The sequence below is a fragment of the Symphalangus syndactylus genome, chromosome 2 (genome assembly GCF_028878055.3).
Source record: "Symphalangus syndactylus isolate Jambi chromosome 2, NHGRI_mSymSyn1-v2.1_pri, whole genome shotgun sequence".
NCBI lineage: Eukaryota > Metazoa > Chordata > Mammalia > Primates > Hylobatidae > Symphalangus > Symphalangus syndactylus.
Window position 1 is genome coordinate 142,750,660 of NC_072424.2, and position 21,318 is coordinate 142,771,977.

Below are 21,318 nucleotides of genomic sequence, written 5' to 3' on the forward strand. Positions count from 1 at the left end.
TGATTAACTTTATGGTATATTTTGAAGTTGGGTAGGGTGTATACTTGATTCTTGTTTTTTTTTTTTTTTTTTTTTTTTTTGCCTTTCTAAGTGAATTTTAAAATTATTTTGTCAGTTTCTAGAAAAAAAAGTCACCTCCAAGATTTGTATATCTATGAGAGGAGCCAAGAGGAACTCTAGTAATAACTGAGCTATCCTTCCACCAGATGGATATGAGTGCGGCTCAGAACCAAATTTAATTTGATTTAAAAACAGAGCAACGTGGCATTTCTTGTGTTTCGTGGAGCAAATAATACTAACGACATTTTTCATGCTTCTCTTCCACAGTAGCCTCTCGAGCTGCATGAGCTCCAACCGGGGACCCCACACTGTTCCACCCCCCACTGTGCCTGCGGTCTCCTCTCAGTCTCAGCCTAGAGTGCACAGCTCTCTGTTGACAGACTGCCAAAGCGAAGGCTCAGAAAAGAAGGTTAGCTCTGAAAGGAAGATCTGTCCCTAGAGGGTAAGATGCCGTAAAGATGTTCTGTGGCTCTTTTTATTTTTAATAGGAGAAATTTAGATATCGTTACTCCAATGTGAAGGAATGAATGAAAAAGCAGAATCTCATGATCTAGGGAAACACTAACCTGCCGAGTGGAGGATTCTGAACAGGAGACAATAGGATGAGGAATTTAGGGAAGAGATTTGCCTTGGTAGGAGGCTTGCGGCTCCAGAGGCCACACAGGATGTCCTTAAGAGCAGCTGCCTGGAACCAGAGCGCTGCACTCAGCCTCTCAAAGTTCCACAACCTGAGGCAAGTTCTTCATCTCCCTGGGCCTCGGTTTCCTTGTGTGTGGAACTGGAATAATAATAGCACCTTGGCAGTGTCTTTAGAGCCGTGAGCATGGCACTGCGCGATTATGATCACGTTACTTGGAAAGTGCAAGGCAGGGGGCCCCTATGAATCTGGGGACAGATTACTGAGAGTGGAAGAGAAGGCACATAAGGAAGAGCACTCCTCTCAGATGGCCTCAGTGCTCGCCTTCCACAAAGTAAGAAGCAAGGTCAGTAGGGGAGAGTGAGGCTGCACAGTTGAGGTGGGGCCATGGAGGTGTCCCTTCAGTGAAGGACAAGTGAAAAGACCTCTCGTTTGCATCACTGGCCTCCTCTGACATCCTTTGTCTATGACCCCCTTCACCCGTGACCCTCACAGGGGACACATGTGATTTATGTTCAGTAGTAGTAAGGACTTGAGTCCACCTTGCTGGGCCACCTTTGATCACTGGGGCTTCAGCCCCCCATGGCTGGGCCAAAATGTTCTCCTCTGTAAAATCAGGACATGATTCTTCTGAGGGAAGAGCCAGCCAGATGCATCCAAGAGGTTCTAAAAGTTCTGAGACCTAGGAATGTATTACAGCTCTCCTATTCCTCCTGATGAATGCTGACACCCACTCACCAGATGGCTGGTCAGAATTACACATATAATCAGTTGTACGCCAGGCAGCTAAGCTGGGCAACCAGTCTGATCTAGTAGAGTGAAAACCTTCATATCCATAAGTACATCACAGCCCCACTAAGCAGGCACACACCTTAGAAAAAAAATGAGCTTTCTTTTGAAATCATAAACAGAACAAATTTCATCTTTCTTGTTGTTTTAAAGAAATAAAATAGCAACTAATACTGCACATCTGATATATTACTCACAGGGAAACAGATTTATGATTACTTAAGAAACTTAAATCCAATTGTCTAAATTGCTCTTATTCCACATAGAATTCAATCATTTGTATTTGCTGAATGCTACACAATGTAAATGTGCCAAGCTACATAGAATTAAAACGAAAAACCCATAAAACAAATGGTATGACACATACGGGCAGTCAGGCAATTAAAAATAGTTATTGAGTAGTGTATCTGTGATGTGCCAGAAAATTCACTGAAGAAAGAAAAAAATAGCTAACATATTTTAAGTTGCTCAGTTTTGAAGAAAAATTTAAATCCATTGAACATAGTATTTGCATTTCTATGACACCGAAACACTTTCAGTAGTTTGGGAGAAGTTCATCTGTAGTTTTAACAAACTGATCCTTTTGAGAATATAAATGGCATTAGATGCTGAGTCCCATTGCACACATAAACAGAGCATTATTTTAAAGTATGAACTTCAAAGAGATCAACCCTAAAATGCGAGTGTTAACATTACTAGTACGTCATTTTTAAGTGAGTTATGGATTATGTCCCTGGTATAGCACATTTACATTTAAAGTGGGATTTGAGTTAATTGGGCTTGGCTTCATATTTTAAGACAATATTTTAAGACAATCAGTATTGGTAATAAGCAAAGATATTGAATTAAAATGGTGAGATAAAATTTCATTTTAAAGCACCATTAAGGGTCTTCACAAATTAACTAAAAGCTCATGATTCCCTCCCAGTCCATGCTCTCTACCATCTCCTAAAATCAGCACCTCCCAAAGTCAGCTCCAATTCAGCGCTCAGACACAAAGCTCCAAGGCACCCTTGATTTTATGCTCTCACTCACACTTCAGACCCTGGCCAGCATGAGTCCTGCTCTTTCTGCCTTCTACTCCTTCTCCACCTTCAACTCCTGCTCCCGACAACTACTATCTCACCCGGCAGCTTCTCCCTTCCTGCTTCTTTTTTTTTTTGAGACAGTCTCACTCTGTCATCCAGGCTGGAGTGTAATGGTGCAATCTTGACTCACTGCAACCTCGGCTCACTGCAACCTCTGCTTCTCAGGTTCAAGCAATTCTCCTGCCTCAGCCTCCCAAATAGCTGGGATGACAGGCATCTGCCACCACGCCCAGCTAATTTTTGTATTTTTAGTAAAGACAGGGTTTCACCACGTTGGCCAGGCTGGTCTCAAACTCCTGGGCTCAAGTGATCTGCCCACCTCGGCCTCCAAAAGTGCTGAGATTACAGGCATGAGCCACCACGCACAGACCCCTTCCAGCTTCTATCTCTGTCTTTCATTTCTGTTCCTCTCCACTTACAATCAGTACCACCAACTCCTTCTCTCCTCCAGCTGATATCTCTACTTTCAACTCCTGCTCTCCCTACCTGTAATCTCCACCAGCACCATAAGACACACACACACACACACACACAAACACACACTAGCACCAGCACCAGCACCATAACCTCTATCTCTACCACCACTAACCCCACCCCCACCACACAGCAGTTCTTGGCCTGTAAAATTTCTAAAGCCCTGTCGTGAAGACACTGTCGGGGGCCCCCAGCAAGAAGCAGTCAGTGCTCCTTGGTTATTAAGCCCTGATGTGGCTCTGGATGAAGCCCCCTTTCCATTATCCTTGTCCCTGGGCTGGGCTTCTTTTGTCTCCCCCGGGACACATCTGAAATGGAAATGGGCCTTGGGGAATGCACCGCGGAGACATACAGATTCTTCAACTTCCTTCCTCCTCATCCTCACGGAAGGTCGGGGACCAAGGATTGTTTTAGGTTTTGAACAGTAATGGACTTTTCCTACCTTGATTTCCTTGGCAGTAGAACTCCGTCGAAAACTCGGTAGCCTTCCAGCCTCTTTGCTCGCCGTCAGCTCCATGTGTCCACAGCTCACTTAGCGAAGCTCTCAGATCTTTTTCTTTGCTTTCTCATTCCCATTTCTCATCTCTCACTCTTTTTTGTTTATTTGTTTGAGACAGACTCTCGCACTGTCGACTGAGCTGGAGTGCGGTGGTGCAATCTCGGCTCACTGCAACCTCTACCTCGCAGGTTCAAGCAATTCTCCTTGCCGCAGCCTCTCAAGGAGCTGGGATTACAGGCACCTGCCACCACACCCAGCTGATTTTTATTTATTTATTTTTTTTTTGTATTTTTAGTGGAGATGGGATTTCACATGTTGGACAGGCTGGTCTCAAACTCCTGACCTTGTGATCCGCCTGCCTCAGCCTCCCAAAGTGCTCAGATTACAGGCATGAACCACTGTGCCAGGCCCTCATCTCTCACTTTTAAGTCAAAGACACCCTCCCTAGGCTGCAGAGCTTTAATGGAAAGTCCCCACCTGTAATCTACTCTTTCAGACATTTAATCAGATTACAGGTATTTAAAAATCTCAACCCTTAAATCTGTGGGCTAAATGTAGTCAGTTTTTTTCACACTGAGAGATCCAAATTTCTGACTGTATTTTTTATTTCCTTTTAAAAATAAGCTGATCTGTCTGTATAAGCTCACCCTCTTTCTTATAATGCATTATCACAACGAACCCATATTGACCCAAACAAGCTACATGGTCCTGCTTAAGTGCAAGGGGGGGCTGGGCTATATTGGGAACCCACACACATACTCAGTGATCCACGCAGCTTGTTGTCAAATTACTTTGCTAAATGTCCTTATCAAGTCACATTTCTTCTGGCAGTAGGTAAAAGTTTGCCTATCTGCATTCTTCATGCTTTTTTGCTGTTGTTATTCTCACAGGTCTGTACAACAAACTTTAAGCTTCCTAAGGATTGGAACCATGTCTTCTTAATTTCAATACATCCAACTACTGGCAATCTGAAATATACTTGAATGTTAATATAATGAATGTTTATAAATAAATGAATAAATGGTAGGATTATGCATCTGTTTTTAGAGGAAAAATTCATGAGTTCCCAGAATGCACATATCAAAGCACCTGCCACAGGACTTTGATCTTGACAAAGCTTTACTATAACCCTCCTCAGATCTCTTGGAAAACTCTGCTTTCGTGACTTTAGCCAGAATAACAGCCAATGCAAAAAAAGTAATTTCCAGCCCCCTCACCTCCACCACAAATCCGTTTCAACTGTAATGCCTAAAGCTCCGTTAATATGGAATAACACACCCCTTTTGCCCAAAGCCCTGTTAATATGGAATAATGTACTCCCTTTGCCTAAAGTCCTGTTAATATAGAATAATATACCCCTTTTGCATAAAGCCCTGTTAATATGGAATAACGCACCCTTTTTGCCCAAAGTCCTGTTAATATGGAATAATGCACCCCTTTTGCCTAAAGCCCTGTTAATATGGAATAACACGCCCCTTTTCCCTCTATATCCAGCTCTTTTCTTTCAAACTGGAGACCCCCTGAACCTCTTGAGTATACGGCTCTCTCCTGTTTGGCAAGCTAATAAATTCAGCACTGTTTGTTTGATTTTAGTTCTAGTGGTCTTTATGCCACTGTTTGGCAATGCATACATTCATTTTCCTATATCCCTCCTGGTCATATAGGTAAATGATGCAGCATGATTTGGTGATAAAAGTTTAGTAACTGGGTCAGCCAAACTTGGGTTCAGATCCCAGCTCCATCGTTTACAAGGTAGTTGAAGCTAATCAATTCAGCACTTCATATATCAGTTCTCTCTCCTGTATGAGATGGTACCCAGTGGACATGAATAACCAATAGAAAGCAACTGGAACACAGAGAACTCAACGTACGCTAATAAAGTCCAGCTGATTTCTATATATGGGAAACATTTTCAGTAGCTGCCACAATTTTACCTCTAAAAGCAGAGCGAGTCATTCCTCAGGAAGAACTAATGGATCTTAAACAGAATCTGAGGAGCACACCTCCCTGACAATGACCTCCTGATCTGTAGAAAGCCAATCTCTCCCTCTCTCTTTCTCTCTATGTCTCTCACCTAAAACTCTACAAATTAGGATCGAATCCCTCATATGTGTACTTTACCACTTACATTTGATCTTCAAAATCACCCTATAGACCAGGCGTGGTGGCTCACCCCTGTAATCCCAGCACTTTGGGAGGCTAAGGTGGGAGGATCACTTGAGGTCAGGAGTTCAAGACCAGACTGGCCAACATGGTGAAACCGTGTCTCTACTAAAAATACAAAAATTAGCTGGGTGTGGTGGCACGCACCTGTGATCCCAGCTACTCAGGAGGCTGAATGAGGCAGGGGAATTGCTTGAACCGAGGAAGCAGAGGTTACAATGAGCCAAGATCGTGCCACCTGGGCGACAGAGCAAGACTGTCTCAAAGTAAAAAAAAAAAAAGTCCCCCTATATAGGATTGTCCAAAGGAATCAAGCTTGCATTTACTCTAGATGTTTAGACTAGTTCATAGGCAAAGTGGGAATAAATAAAAATCCTAAGTCACAACGTCGTCATCAGGATCACAATCGGCCAAGATAGATGCAGTACAAAACACAATGCTAGTGTAACGTTTCTGGAGCACTATATCATCTTCAATCAGTAAAGATTATTTAATTAAATGGAATTAATTAACTATCAAATTTTATTAAATGCATATATGTAAACCTGTGTTGGCAAATAAATAAATCTGAGCTGCATTCAAGCAGTGCTGAATTCCTTATTCTTAGCAAATAATCAAAAGTATTTTCCACAGTTGAACATTATTAAATGAAAGTAAAACATATGTTAAGAACTAGATTGTTGTAAATATGTATGCAACAGTAGAAACTAATCATGTGTATGCATGTGTGTATTTCAGTATCCTGAGTAGGATACATATACCACATTAATTTTACTAGAGATTAAAGCTGATGAAATGAAATGTATTTTTATGAATGTATATGCATCTCCAAATACCCATGCTACATACATGGAAGTTAAGAATTTTCACTGGCCGTTTGTTCAGCCGCTTGAGCGTTGTCTTCTGTTTCCTCTGATTTTACAAATTCCTTGATAAATTTCCAAAGGACCCTTAAAATACATAAGAAATGAATACCATAGGTTAGAAAAAAACACATTAAGCATGAAATAAAATTTCAAAATAAGCATTTTAGACACATTTACCCAAAAACAGACAAGATGAGACTTTGTAATCATTTACTTTTTTAAAACAGATATTTTGAGGGAGTTTTGGCCTTGAATGTAACAGATTCTCTAAATAGATAGATGGATTCCCCTGTAGCATATAGTGTGGCATGGGAAGTAGATGTACTATGAACATAATGATACACTTGAGTCCATTCACTTTCATTGCCAAGGCCATGGGAGGTGCTTCCCCAGTTTTATATTTGTAACTCTATTCCCTCTTTTTAAGAACACCCAACATGATATAAGGAACCACAAATCTTAGATCCACCTGTATGGCTCGCTCAGCACTCTATCCAATCCCTTTCTCCCATGGCTTTTTCTGCCCCATAAGCTGGAGAGTGGGGTGCTCTATGTTCTGGCCTCTCTTACAGCTGAGAGTGACCTTGGTCCATGGTGCTGGCCAATGAGATGTAGGGGGGAGCACCTGGAAAGAACTGTCCTTCCTGAATAAAATGGAAAGCCTCAAAATGAGAAGCTCTTTGTCATCTGTCATTCACCTTTCCCTTTCTTAATCCATGGAATGTGGACCCAGTTAATGCCTGAAGGCAGCCATATTGAGACCCTGAGGAGGCAGTTGCCACACTCAGAGGAAAGCAGGGAAGGAAGGTGAGGAGCCCTAGTTCCTGAATGATGTCTTTGAGCCCAAGCCACCTACACCTAAAAATCTTTTTCCTGTTGATGCAAATAAGCCTTTCCCTATTTAAATCATCATATGGTTTTCCATTGCTCTTAATAATACCAAATTCTGAGATTCAAACTAGAGTACCAACTCAAAGAAAAGCAACTGTGTGAAGTATAAGCTTATAATGTAAATAATAATGTTTATACCAATATTTTAAATTTAGTTATAAACAAATGATATAAATCAGCTACTTACTTTTAAAACTAGAATTTTCAGAGTAATATACGCATAGGAGTTTTCAAAGATTTAACGTCACTAAAAGCCATATAATTGGAGAAAATAAAGCCATGTGTTCCCACGTTCCTGATTCCTGCCCATGTGAATTCACCCTCACCTCCAGCTTTATCCAATAAATTCATTTATATATGACTAAATACAGTGCACAGATTGAGTTCTAAATATTAGACTGAGCGTTCCAAAGCACAGAAAAGAATGCAACATGTGTATTTAATGTAAGCATTCATGAGTGTGAACCCTTCAAAGGTCTGTCTAGTCTAATCTAGATTTAAATAACTGATCTTGAGAACAGCATGATACTGCTCTAGTTCTTTTATCATGATGTCAATACTTACTCCTGCCTCTCTTCACTGATCTTTCCTATGATCTGCTTCACATGGTTTTCAGTAACCTACAAAGAATTACGATCAGTTGGTCATGCTTATTACACAGGACAAGCAGGCACTAGAGTAAATATTTTTATTGGTAAACATTGATTCCCACACAAAAAAACTTACTTTTATTTTCTTCTTTAAAATCATATTTTCTGTTTCCAATTTTATAGCTTCATGCTGGAAGAGAAGTTGTTTTAAAAGCAATATACTTGGTTAAAATATTTGTTAACTATTTTTCTCTATTTAACAAGATTATGTGAATGATGTTATAATTTCAAGAGTACTCAATAACACACTACTTAAAAACAGATGAAGAAACGAAGCATAAAACGAAGGACAATTAATGAGAAGGAAAGATCCTGGTCCTCTGGGTAAAAAACTAGGAGAGGAGGAAATTGATGTTTCAAAATATCAGAAAATTTTAGGGAAATTCCAGAAGTGAAGAGTTCTTCACTTTTCAGAACTCATGATAGAATTTGTTAAGGGGCTGGAAAAATATAAAAATACAAATATCAATAAATCACATATATATCAGCAATAACCAATTATAAACTGTAAGGAGAATTTTTTAAATTACCAGTTATAATAGTAATACATCCCATAAACTCATAAGAGCAAACATAATTATCTTTCACCAAGTTATAAAAATAAATTAAATAAGTATAATATAATCCCAGATAGGAGTATTAATATTGTAAAGCTGTCACTTTCTCCCAAATGCATTTATAAATTTAAAATACCAAAAGTATTATTATCAGAACTTCAAAAATTAGTCAATAGTGTTAATGAAAATATACAGGATAATTGTGAACAAAATAATGATGGGCGGAGGGTATAAAGACTTGCTCTTTCAGATATTACATATGTTGAAAAGTATTAGCAATTGTAACAGTTAGGCTGAATGGGGTATCATTAAGAACCAAGACGGAGTTTCAATACTAAGTCTACTGCTTGCTAACTGTGACCTCAATCAAGTTACTTAGCATATTTGTGCTTCATTTCTGTACTTCAAAAAGAGGATTCATAATAGCAGCTACCTGTTAGGGTTGCTGCAAATTAAATGAAATTATATTTTTTAAATGTTCATAAAAGTGTCTGATACATTGTAAATCCTCAATACATTCAGCTCTTTTTTTTTTTCCTGGTTGGAAATGGTCTATTTGAAATCTAGAACCAGATACCAATTACATAATAGAATAACAATGGCAATTCTATTGTATTTTCCAGTATTTGAATTAAGCAGCCAAATATAAACAAGAAGTAGTTAAAGTAATATAAATTAGTGACATGAAATTTTCATAGGGAGTTTCCTATTTCTTAGATTTGATTTATCTAAAGAGGTTTTAATTATGAAAGAATAGTTTACATTGTTCTGACATTATATCATGCTTCAATATTTAAATTTAGAACCCATTACTGTTTTAAAATGCAATTATAAATTGATGCTTATCCTGAGGACATTTATTTTCTGAAAGAAATAAAGGAGATCAAACCCTAAACAAAAAACACGAAGAAAATCTGCAGGGAGGGGCCAAGATGGCCGACTAGAAGCAGCTGCTGTCAGCAGCTCCCACAGAGAAGAATGAAAATGGCAAGTGAATCCTACACCTTCAACTGAAGTACCCATGTTCTCTCACTGGGACTGACTAGGGGGTTGTCACGACCCACAGAGAGCAAGAAAAAGCAAGGTGAAGAGATGGCCCACCTGGGAGCCAGAAGGGGACCTTCCACTCCCAGCCAAGGGAGGCGGTGAGTGATTGTGTTACCCTGCCCAGGAAACCATGCTTTTTCCACAGATCTGTGCAACCTGCAAATCAGAAGATCCCCTCGTGAGCCCACACCATCAGGGTCTTGGGTCCCAAGCAGGGGTTTACGGACAGAATGTCTGCTGGCTCTGAAGAGTCTAGTCAGTCTGCACAAGGGGGATTCCCCTAAGCACAGTGCATCTGCTCCACCAAGGGGCAGCCAGAGTGCTTCGTTAAGCACTCCTGACTGGGTGAGACCTCCCAACAGGGCTCGCTAGACACCTTATACAAAAGCGTTTCTGTTGTAATCAGGTTGGTGCTCCTCTGGGACAAAGCTCCCAGAGGAAGGAGTCGGCAGCAATCTTTGCTGTTCTGCAGCCTCTATTTCTGACACCTCCAGGTGCTAGAGGGACCAAGCTGAATACAGTCTGAAGTGGACCCCCAGCAAACTGCAGCAGCCCTATGGAAGTGGGGCCTGTTAAAAAAGCAAACAAACAGAAAGCAACAACAACAACAATATCAACAAATGAGATCTCACCAAAACCCCATCCAAAGGTCAGCAGCCTCAAAGATCAAAGATAGATAAGTGCATGAAGATGAGAAAGAATTAATGCAAAATAGCTGAAAACTCAAAAAACCAGAGTGCCTCTTCTCCTCTAAATGATCTCAACACGTCTCCAGCAAGGACATACAACTGGGCTGAGGCTGAGAAGGATGAACTGACAGAATTAGACTTCAGAAGGTGGGCAATAACGAACTTCACTGAGCTAAAGGAGTATGTTATAATCCAATGCAGAGAAACTAAGAACCATGATAAAACATTATAGGAGCTGTTATCCAGAATAACCAGTTCAGAGAGAAACATAAATGACCTGATGGAGTTGAAAAACACAACTCAAGAAATTCACAATGCAACCACCAGTATCAATAGCCAAATAGACCAAGATTCTCCAATCTCAGAGCTTGAAGAATATCTTGCTGAGAAAAGAAAGGCAGACAAGATTAAAGAAAAAAGAATGAAAGGAATAAAAAAAGAAACCTCTGAGAACTATCGGATTATGTAAAAATACTGAAACTACCACTGAGTGGGGTACTTGAAAGAGATGGGGAGAATGAAACCAAGTTTGAAAACATACTTCAGTATTTCATCCAGGAGAACTTCCCCAACCTAGCAAGACAGGCCAACATTCAAATACAGGAAATCCAGAGAACTGCAGTCAAATACTCCATGAGAAGATTAACGCCAATATACATAATCATCAGATTCTCCAAGGTTGAAATGCAGGAAAAAAATGTAAGGGCAGCCAGAGAGAAAGGCCAGGTCACCTACAAAGGGAAACCCATCAGACTAACAGCATGCCTCCCAATGGAAACCTTACAAGCCAGAAGAGATTGGGGGTTAATACTTAAGATTCTTAAGGAAAATAACTTGCAACCCAGAATTTCATAACCAACCAAACTAAGCTTCATAAGCAAAGGATAAATAAAATCCTTTTCAGACAAGAAAATGCTGAGGGAATTTGTCACCACCAGGCCTGTCTTGCAAGAGCTCCTGAAGGAAACACTAATCATGCAAAGGAAAAACCATTACCAGCCACTACAAAAACACAAAGACCAATGACACTGTGAAGCAACTACATTAGCAGGTGTGCAAAATAACCAGCTAGCATCATGATGACAGGATCAAATTCACATATAACAATATTAACCTTAAACGTAAATGGGCTAAACGCCCCAATTAAAAGATACATAATGGCAAGCTGGATAAAGAGTCAAGACCCATCAGTGTGCTGTATTCAATAGATCCATCTCACATGCAAAGACACATATAGGCTCAAAATAAAGGAGTGGAGGATAACTTACCAAGCAAATGGAAATCATAAAGAGCAGGGGTTGCAATCCTACTTTCTGACAAAACACATTTTAAACCAACAAAGATAAAAAAAATACAAAGAGTGGCATTACATAATGGTAAAGGGTTCAATTGAACAAGAAGAGCTAACTATCCTAAATATATACACACCCAATATAGGAGCACCTAGATTCATAAAACAAGTTCTCAGGACCTACAAAGTCTCTAATAATAGTGGGAGACTTTAACACCCCACTGTCAATATTAAACAGATCATTGAGACAGAAAATTAACAAAGATATTCATGACTTGAAATCAGCTCAGAGCAAGTGGACCTGATCTACAGAGCTCTCCATTCCAAAACAACAGAATATGCATTCTTCTCAGTACCACATGGCACTTACTCTAAAGTCAATCACATAATTGGAAGTAAAACAGTCCTCAGCAAATGCAAAAGAATTGAAATCATAACAAACAGTCTCCTAGACCACATGCAATGGAATTAGAACTCAAGATTAAGAAACTCACTCAAAACCACACAACTACATGGAAATTGATCAACCTGCTCCTGAATGACTCCTGGATAAATAATAAAATTAAGGCAGAAATCAAGAAGCTCTTTGAAACTAATAAGAACAGACAACATACCAGAATCTCTGGGATGCAGCTAAAGCAGTGTTAAGAGGGAAATTTATAGCACTAAATGCCCACATCAGAAAGCTAGAAAGATCTCAAATCAATATATAACATCACAACTAAAAGAACTAGAGAACCAAGTGCAAACAAACCCCAAAGCAAGCAGAAGACAGGAAATAACCAAGATCATGGCAGAACTGAAGGAAATAGAGATACAAAAAAAACTTCAAAAAATCAGTGAATCTAGGAGATGGTTTTTTGAAAAACAATTAATAAAATAAATAGACCACTAGCTAGATTAATAAAGAAGAAAAGAGAGAAGAATCAAATAGACAAAATAAAAAATTATAAAGGGAATATCACCACTGACCGCACAGAAATACAAACAACCAACACAAAATGCTAAAACACCTCTATACAAATAAACTAGAAAATCTAGAATAAATGGATAAATTTCTGGACACATGCACCCTCCCAAGACTGAACCAGGAAGAAGTTGAGTCCCTGAATAGACCAATAATGAGTTCTGAAATTGAAGCAGTAATAAATAGTCCACAAACTAAAAAAAAAAAAAAAAGCCCAGACCAAATGGATTTACAGCTGAATTCTACCAGAGGTACAAACAGGAACTGGCACCATTTCTTCTGAAACGCTTCCAAATAATTGAAAAGGAGGGACTCCTTAACTCACTTTATGAGGCCCGCATCATCCTGGTACCAAAACCTGGAAAACATACAACAAAAAAGGAAAACTTCAGGCCAATACCTCTGATGAACATTAATGCAAAAATCCTCAACAGAATTCTGGCAAACCGAATCCAGCAGCACATCTAAAAGCTTATTCACCACAATCAAGTCAGCTTCACCCCCAAGATGCAAGACTGGTTTGACATACACAAATCGGTAAAATTTATCACATAAACAGAACTAAAGACAAAAACCACATGATTATCTGAATAGACACAGAAAAGGCCTTCTATAAAATTCAACATTCCTGCACGTTTAAAACTCTCAAAAAACTAGGTATTGATGAACATATCTCAAAATAGTAAGAGCCATTTATGACAAACCCACATCCAATATTATACTGACTGGGCAAAAGCTGGAAGCATTCCTCTTTAAAACTGGCATGCACAAGATAAGAATGCCCTCGCTCACCACTCCTATTCAACATAATATTGGGAGTTCTAGCCAGGGCAATCAGGCAAGAGAAAGAAATAAAGGGCATTGAAATAGGAAGAGAGGAAGTCGAATTGTCTCTGTTTGCAGATGACATGATTCTACATCTAGAAAATCCCACCATCTCAGCCCCAAAGCTTCTTAAGCTGATAAGCAACTTCAGCAAAGTCTCAGGATACAAAATCAATATGCAAAAATTGCAAGCATTCCTGTAAACAAACAACAGACAAGCAGAGAGCCCAATTATGAATGAACTCCCATTCACCATTGCCATAAAGAGAACAAAATATCTAGGAATATAGCCAACAAGAGAAGTGAAGTACCTCTTCAAGGAAAATTACAAACCACTACTCAAGGAAATCAGAGAGGACACAAATAAATGGAAAAACATTCCATGCTCATGAATAGGAAGAATCAATATCATGAAAATGGCAATACTTCCCAAAGTAGTTTATACATTCAATGCTATTCCCATTAAACTACCATTGACATTCTCCACATTACTAGAAAAGAAAACTATTTTAAATTTCATATGGAAACAAAAAAGATCCCCTATAGCCAACACAACACTAAGCCAAAAGAAGCAAGCTGGAGGCATCATGCTGCCTGACTTCAAACTATACTACAAGGCTACAGTGACCTAAACAGCATGGTACTCGTACAAAAAAACAGACATATAGACCAATGGAACAGAATAGAGAACTCAGAAATAAGACTGTACGCCTACAACCATCTGATCTTTGACAAACCTGACAAAAACAAGCAATGGGGAAAGGAGTCCCTATTAATAAATGGTGCTGGGATAACTGGCTAGCCGTATGCAGAAAAATGAAACTGGACCCCTCCCTTACACCTTATACAAAAAATAACTCAAGATAGGTTAAATACTTAAATGTAAAACCCAAAACTATAAAACCCTAGAAGAAAATCTAAGCAATACCATTCAGGATATAGGCATGGGCAAAGATTTCATGATGAAAACATGAAAAGCAATTGCAACAAAAGCAAAAATTGACAATGGGATCTAATTAAACTAAAGAGTTCTGCACAGCAAAAGAAACTATCATCAGAGCAAACAGACAACCCACAGAATGGGGGAAAATTTCTGCAATCTATTTATCTGGCAAATGTCTAATGTTCACAATCCACAAGGAACTTAAACAAATTTACAAGAAAAAACAAACAACCCCATTAAAAAATGGGCAAAGGACATGAACAGACACTTCTCAAAAGAAGACATACATGTGGCTAACAAGCATATGAAAGAAAGCTCAACATCACTGATCATCAGAGAAATGCAAATCAAAACCACAATGAGATACCATCTCACACCAGTCAGAATGGCAATTATTAAAATGTCAAGAAACAACAGATGCTGGCAAAGTTGTGGAGAAACAGGAATGCTTTTATGCTGTTGGTAGGAATGTAAATTAATTCAACCATTGTGGAAGACAGTGTGGCAATTCCTCAAAGATTTAGAACTCAAAATACCATTTGACCCAGCAAACCCAAATCCCTTTTGTATACACCCAAAGGAATATAAATCATTCTATTATAAAGATACATGCACATATATGTCCATTGCAGAACTATTCACAATAGCAAAGACATGGAATGAACCCAAATGCCCATCAAGGATAGACTAGATTTTTAAAATGTGGTACATATACACCATGGAACACTATGCAGCCATAAAAAGGAATGAGAACATGTCCTTTGCAGGGGCACGGATGGAACTGGAAGCCATTACCCTCAGCTAACTAACGCAGGAACAGAAAACCAAACACCACGTGTTCTCACTTATAAGTGGGAGCTGAACAATGAAAATACATGGACATGGGAAGGGGAACAACACACACTGGGGGCTGTCAGGGGGGTGAAGGGAGGTAAAACATCAGGAAAAATAGCTAATGCATGTTGGGCTTAATCCCTAGGTGACGCGATGATAGGTGCAGCAAATCACCATTGCATACATTTACCTGTGTAACAAACCTGCACATCCTGCACATGTACCCTGGAACTTAAAATAGAAAAAAATAAAAAATAAAATAAAATAAATAAATGTAAAAACTTAGCCTGTTAAAATAAGGCTAGAATCAGTACAATTATTTCATCCATTTCATCCAGTAATATGTCATTCTTACAACAGTAAACCATAGCGTTTCCTCTATATTTAAATAATTTTCTTCTAAAAGAGGGGTCAAAAAACTAATCCAGTCTGCACCTGTTTCTGTAAATAAAGTTTTATTGGCACACAGCCATGTCCCCTCTCCAAAAAAAAAAGAAAAAGAAAAAGAAAAAGAACATCCGAACATATGATTGGAAAAGAGAAAGAGATAATTTTTTCATAAAAAAGGTTGGACCACCAACACCTTTCTATATGCTCTATAATTCTACTAAAGAGAATACAAGTAGCGCTGGAAAAATATATTTAACTATAGAACCACAATAAAAAAAATCATGTATTTCTTATATACTCTACAACTGGAGGTTACACTGAGTTATATTCCACACAATTTAAAAGTATGTTTTTAAATTTTTTAACTTTTATGGATTTAAGGGTATGAGTGCAGTTGTATTACATGGATATATGTGTAATGGTGGGCTTTAGTGTACCACCACCCAAATAGTGTACCGTGTACCCAGTAGGTAGTATTTCATCCCTCATCCTCCTTCCACACTCCCACATTCTGGAGTCTTCAATGGCTATTATTCCACTCTGTATGTCCACGTTACTAAAAAAATTAGGTTTTGGCTATTAACAGAAATCTATAAAATTTTTTATCACTTTCCTTTTTTCTTATTTTGATGGATCTCTTAATTATTATGATTATTTGCTACAAACATTTTGAAATAAAAAGTATATTTGGGCCAAATTTTATGATTTTTTTACCCTATTACCAAGTCACATTACTTCATGTGTTTGCCAAGGTCTTCAAGCAAAAGAATAATGTAAATACTTAAATAAATAAGTTGCATACCTCTATGCTTTTAATCCTATTCTCAGTGATATCTGAAATTCCAGTATGAACCAAAGTTGTTTTAATTTCTTTTTCCAGAGCTTGTATCTCATCCCACTTACTGAGTATTTCACACCTCTTCTTTTCAACCTTCTCAATAAGAGTAAGTTGGTTTTCATCAATAATATGTTTCTCAGATGATTCTGGAAATATTTTTTAAAACAAAGTATTACCATGTTTAATATCTCAGTTATTATCAATAGCATTATGTATTATTAACAATATTATGTATGCTATAGTATATATAACTATAAAATATAATTCAAACTCGAAGCATGTCAATAAAAATAATCTGACCCAAGAATGAGGGTATTCCTCCTTTAATTCATTCCTCTAATCAACACATATTTGTTGAACACATTTTTGTGCAGACACCAGGCTAGGTAGAAAAGTTCAATGGTGAATTAGCCTTTTCCAGAGTGTGTGATTTAGCAGTGCAGACCAACAAGAAACAAAAAGAAAGTGACAGTGGCAGAGTAGAAGGTGCAACAGTAAGACAAAGCAAGACCATCAGACACAGCATGAGGAAGGCTCAAGGATGACTTTGCCAGAGAAGTGTGGCTAGGTTGAAACACAAAGGATAAAGAGAAGTTAGACAAGCAGAAAGGTTTTGAAAGGTTTTGGGTGGGAGCAGAAGACAGAATTTCGACATTGAGGGACAATGCTAGGAAGGAAACGGAGGGCAGATCTGAGATTTGTGACATATGTTAAGAAATCAGTCAAAGATGTTGAGGGCTTTTAATATGGGGAGAGACACAATCAGACAATGATCACTGTCTCCAGTGAAATTGTGTCCTGAAAGTGGATCAGACAGCACAAGACTAGAATCAGAAAGACCTGTTGGGAAGCTATGGCAATCATTCACACAGGTCGATCGGGTCAGGATATGTATTAGTCTGTTTCATGCTGCTGATAAAGACATACCTGAGACTGGGCAATTTACAAACAAAAGACACTTAATTGGACTTACAGTTCCACATGGCTGGGGAAGCCTCACAATCATGGCAGAAGGCAAGGAGGAGGAAGGTCCATCTTACATGGATGGCAGCAGCCAAAGACAGAATGAGAAATATGCAAAAGGGGAAACCCCTGATAAAACCATCAGATCTGGTGAAACTTATTCACTACCATGAGAACAGTATGGGGGAAACTGTCCTCATGATTCAATTATCTCCCACCAGGTCCATCCCACAACACATAGGAATTATGGGAGCTACAATTTAAGATGAGATTTGGGTGGGGACACAGAGCCAAACCATATCAGAACAGCACCCCCAGCATGAAGAGAAGTGAACAGCAACAACAACAAAAAAACTATTTAGGAAATAGAAAAAGAAAACAGACCATAGTAATTGACTAGATCTGGCAATGTAGAGAAGGCAATGTTAAGAAAATGTGGCACATATACACCATGGAATACTATGCAGCCATAAAAAATGATGAGTTCATGTCCTTTGTAGGGACATGGATGAAACTGGAAAACATCATTCTCAGTAAACTATCACAAGGACAAAAAACCAAACACCGCATGTTCTCACTCATAGGTGGGAATTGAACAATGAGAACTCACGGACACAGGAAGGAGAATATCACACTCCGGGGACTGTTGCGGGGTGGGGGTAGCGGGGAGGGACAGCATTAGGAGATATACCTAATGCTAAATGACGAGTTAATGGGTGCAGGAAATCAACATGGCACATGGATACATATGTAACAAACCTGCACATTGTGCACATGTACCCTAAAACCTAAAGTATAATAAAAATAAAAATAAAAAAAATAAGCCCTAGGTTTTAGCTCAGTTGTAGCTAGAAAGAAAACAATGAGTTCAATGAAGCATGGAGGTAAGAAAGAACTTGGTCTCAATCCCAACTTGGCCACTTATTTCAAGCTGTGTTGGAAGAGGTTGAGGGGTAGGAGAGTGAAAGTTGCCTGGCACATGTTTTATGGCTTTCATCTCCATGTGTTTGGTGATACCATCCATTGAAATAGCCAGGGGGATGCCAATTTAGAGAAGGAGATGATGAGTTTAATCTCGGACATGTTGAAATACCTATGGGACACTCAAGAGGCCACGTCTAATAGGCACTTGGATATACAGATCTCAAGCAAAAAACAGAAGGGTTTTTAGCAGGTAAAATAGATTTGGAATTTAAAAAAATGTTAACTCTTCCAAAGAGATGCTGGACTCCAAAGAATATCAACATTTAAGGAGTACAGAAAGGAAATGGAGACATCAAGTGATCCACTGCTAAGGCCAATTTGTCATCAATCAGCACAGTTATATACTAATTAGAATGGTGAGACTTAATTTTTTGAGAAAAAAAAACAATTACTACTTTTCGATGGGAACAAAGGAGTTAGAAATATTAATAACCCTTCCTTGTAGATAGTAAACAAGATGGAAGCAACTGCCATCATTCAACTTTGCCAAATTTGGGAGAGGAGAAACTTTGACATTAAAATTTGAAATTCAGGGAAATTAAGTAGGCACATGATGAGCTAGCTGAGGGGATAGAAATGGTCATAGTTAAGCTTCTACACAAACTGAAAGAAACTACAAAATAAAGTATTTGTTTTCCGCCTTAACCTAAGCTGAAGGTTTCAGCCCAAAACCATCAGCTGAGTTCAAAGAGGCAAAAAGGAGTGTCAAGCCAAAGAAGTGACCTCCACCTCACCCCTTTTCTACCCTCAAGACATAATTATAGGGAAAGACTGAGGTATGAAAATGGGGACATTCCACAGCAAATGTGTATGATTGGAGGAGCAGGCTCCTGAGATAGAAAGCTTTGGGAAAAGAATAAAGCAGGAAGAACGAGGGGCACCAGGTTTGTTCCATCGCAGTGAAAGAGTGATGGGAACAGTGGGCTAGGATCAAACACGAAGAAAGATTACTAGAGTTCTGGAAAGTTACGTCACTGCGTCTTATTTTTATTAATCTTTTCCATTTTTTTATTAGTGGCTAGCAGCAAAGCCCTTAAGTTTCTGCTTTTTTTGTTTTTTTGTTTTGTTTTTAAATCGTGGGCCTGTTTTAAGAGAAAGCAAGGAAACAGAAAACACCAAGCATCGGTCCTATCTCACGTCTGTGAGAGGAACCCTACAAAGAACGAACAACATGTTGGAAGAAGGAGGGAAGCAGGTGACCTCTGAGCCCTGAGAAGGGATGGAAGGAGAAGCAGAGTCAGCCCGGGACAGAGAACAGGCAGGACAAGGGGATGCAAATCAGGCGACAAGAAACCTGTGCAAGGACATCCAGCAGTGTTAACGGCACCTGTGCTGCTCATAGGTAGAAAAGAGGAAATAGGCAGAAGGGGGGAAAAGGCGGTAAAAGCACTCTGGCATGGATCTTTAAGGCCAAGCTCTATTAAGAATTTAAAACAGGAGGCCAGGCGCGGTGGCTCACGCTTGTAATCCCAGCACTTTGGGAGGCCGAGGTGGGCGGATCACGAGGTCAGGAGATCGAGACCATGGTGAAACCCCGTCTCTACTAAAAAAATACAAAAAATTAGCCGGGCGTGGTGGCGGGCGCCTGTAGTCCCAGCTACTCGGAGAGGCTGAGGCAGGAGAATGGCGTGAACCCGGGAGGCGGAGCTTGCAGTGAGCCGAGATTGCGCCACTGCACTCCAGCCTGGGCGACAGAGCGAGACTCTGCCTCAAAAAAAAAAAAAAAAAAAAAAAAAGAATTTAAAGGAGGATAGGCCTGTGAGCATATCCTACCAGACGCTGAGAAAAAAGTATCTAAAAACAGAGTATGAGTGAGTGTTTAACAGACTCTGAGGGAAAATGGCATTTCATTTAAAGTTGGAAAACAGTCAAGGTTAATGAGCAAGATACTTCAACTTATTTTTATCATTTAATTGCATTCTAAATTGTATACATTCAAAATAATTTTAATATCTATTTCGTAAAATGTTAATATCTATTTCATAAAATATTCATAAAATGTAATTAATTCCTCATGAAATGCATATTCTTCCTCACAAGTAATAATAAAAAGATGAAGAACAAACAGGCAGTGACCACCACGTGCCAGGCCCTGTGATCTTGGGTGATGTGGGTGAACACGTTGAATTCTCGCAACAAAACTCAGAGGGAGCATCAGCGTCTTCCGAGTTGACAGACAGGCAGCCAGGCTGCAGCAGCTGAAATAGTGAAGGTCACAGCAAAGCACCCATAAGGAAGGACATCATACAGACACCTGCCTGATCGTTCCTTTGCAGACTGCAGCAATGCCAGCTCCATCTCCAGTTCACTTCTGAGTCTACAATGTGAGGATAAACAATAGGGAAATATTAGATCCCCATTATATCTTTTTTCTTTTATCTGTGTTACACAAGTCTCTTATAGTTGAGAAATTAAAATAGATCTGCTTACTTTCTAACACAACAGATACTCTGAAGATATTTATTAAATGACTGCCTAAATCAGTCAAGTTAAACAGAATAAGACTTTCTTACCAAGATTGCATAAGCCTTTAAAGAGTTAGTTAATTTAAAATAAATGACTTCCTGTAGAATTTATTGGTATTTTTTGTTAATGGAATTGCTAAGAAGGCAAAAAAAATAAAAAATAAAAATAAAAAAAAGTAGCATTTTACACTCAGAGGCAAACAACATGTCAAGGGCTATGGAAGACTTTCCTGGTGCTGAAATACACTGCATCTTTCCTGTGTAGTATTATTCTGTGCAACCGATACAATTTACAAATTTCACTGTGTTTAAATTAAAAATAAAATACAAGAGGCCAGGCGTGGTGGCTCATGCCTGTAATCCCAGCACTTTGGGAGGCGGAGGTGGGTGGATCACGAGGTCAGGAGA

At 39.0% G+C, this 21,318-nt stretch overlaps 1 protein-coding gene across 1 annotated transcript in view; it reads right to left on the minus strand.

Annotated features, from left to right (window-relative positions):
* Window positions 1-1,777: 1,777 nt before the first annotated feature.
* Window positions 1,778-21,318, minus strand: part of C2H6orf118 (chromosome 2 C6orf118 homolog) — a 32,227-nt gene continuing 12,686 nt past the window's right edge. Inside the window, exons 6-10 of the mRNA XM_063623559.1 lie at window positions 20,704-20,762; window positions 16,463-16,644; window positions 8,194-8,247; window positions 6,560-6,660; window positions 1,778-4,525 (exon numbers count right to left, since the gene is read on the minus strand). Coding sequence (XP_063479629.1) covers window positions 6,592-6,660; window positions 8,194-8,247; window positions 16,463-16,644; window positions 20,704-20,762 — 364 coding nt within the window. The 3' untranslated portion in view covers window positions 1,778-4,525; window positions 6,560-6,591. The remainder of the gene's footprint in view (window positions 4,526-6,559; window positions 6,661-8,193; window positions 8,248-16,462; window positions 16,645-20,703; window positions 20,763-21,318) is intronic.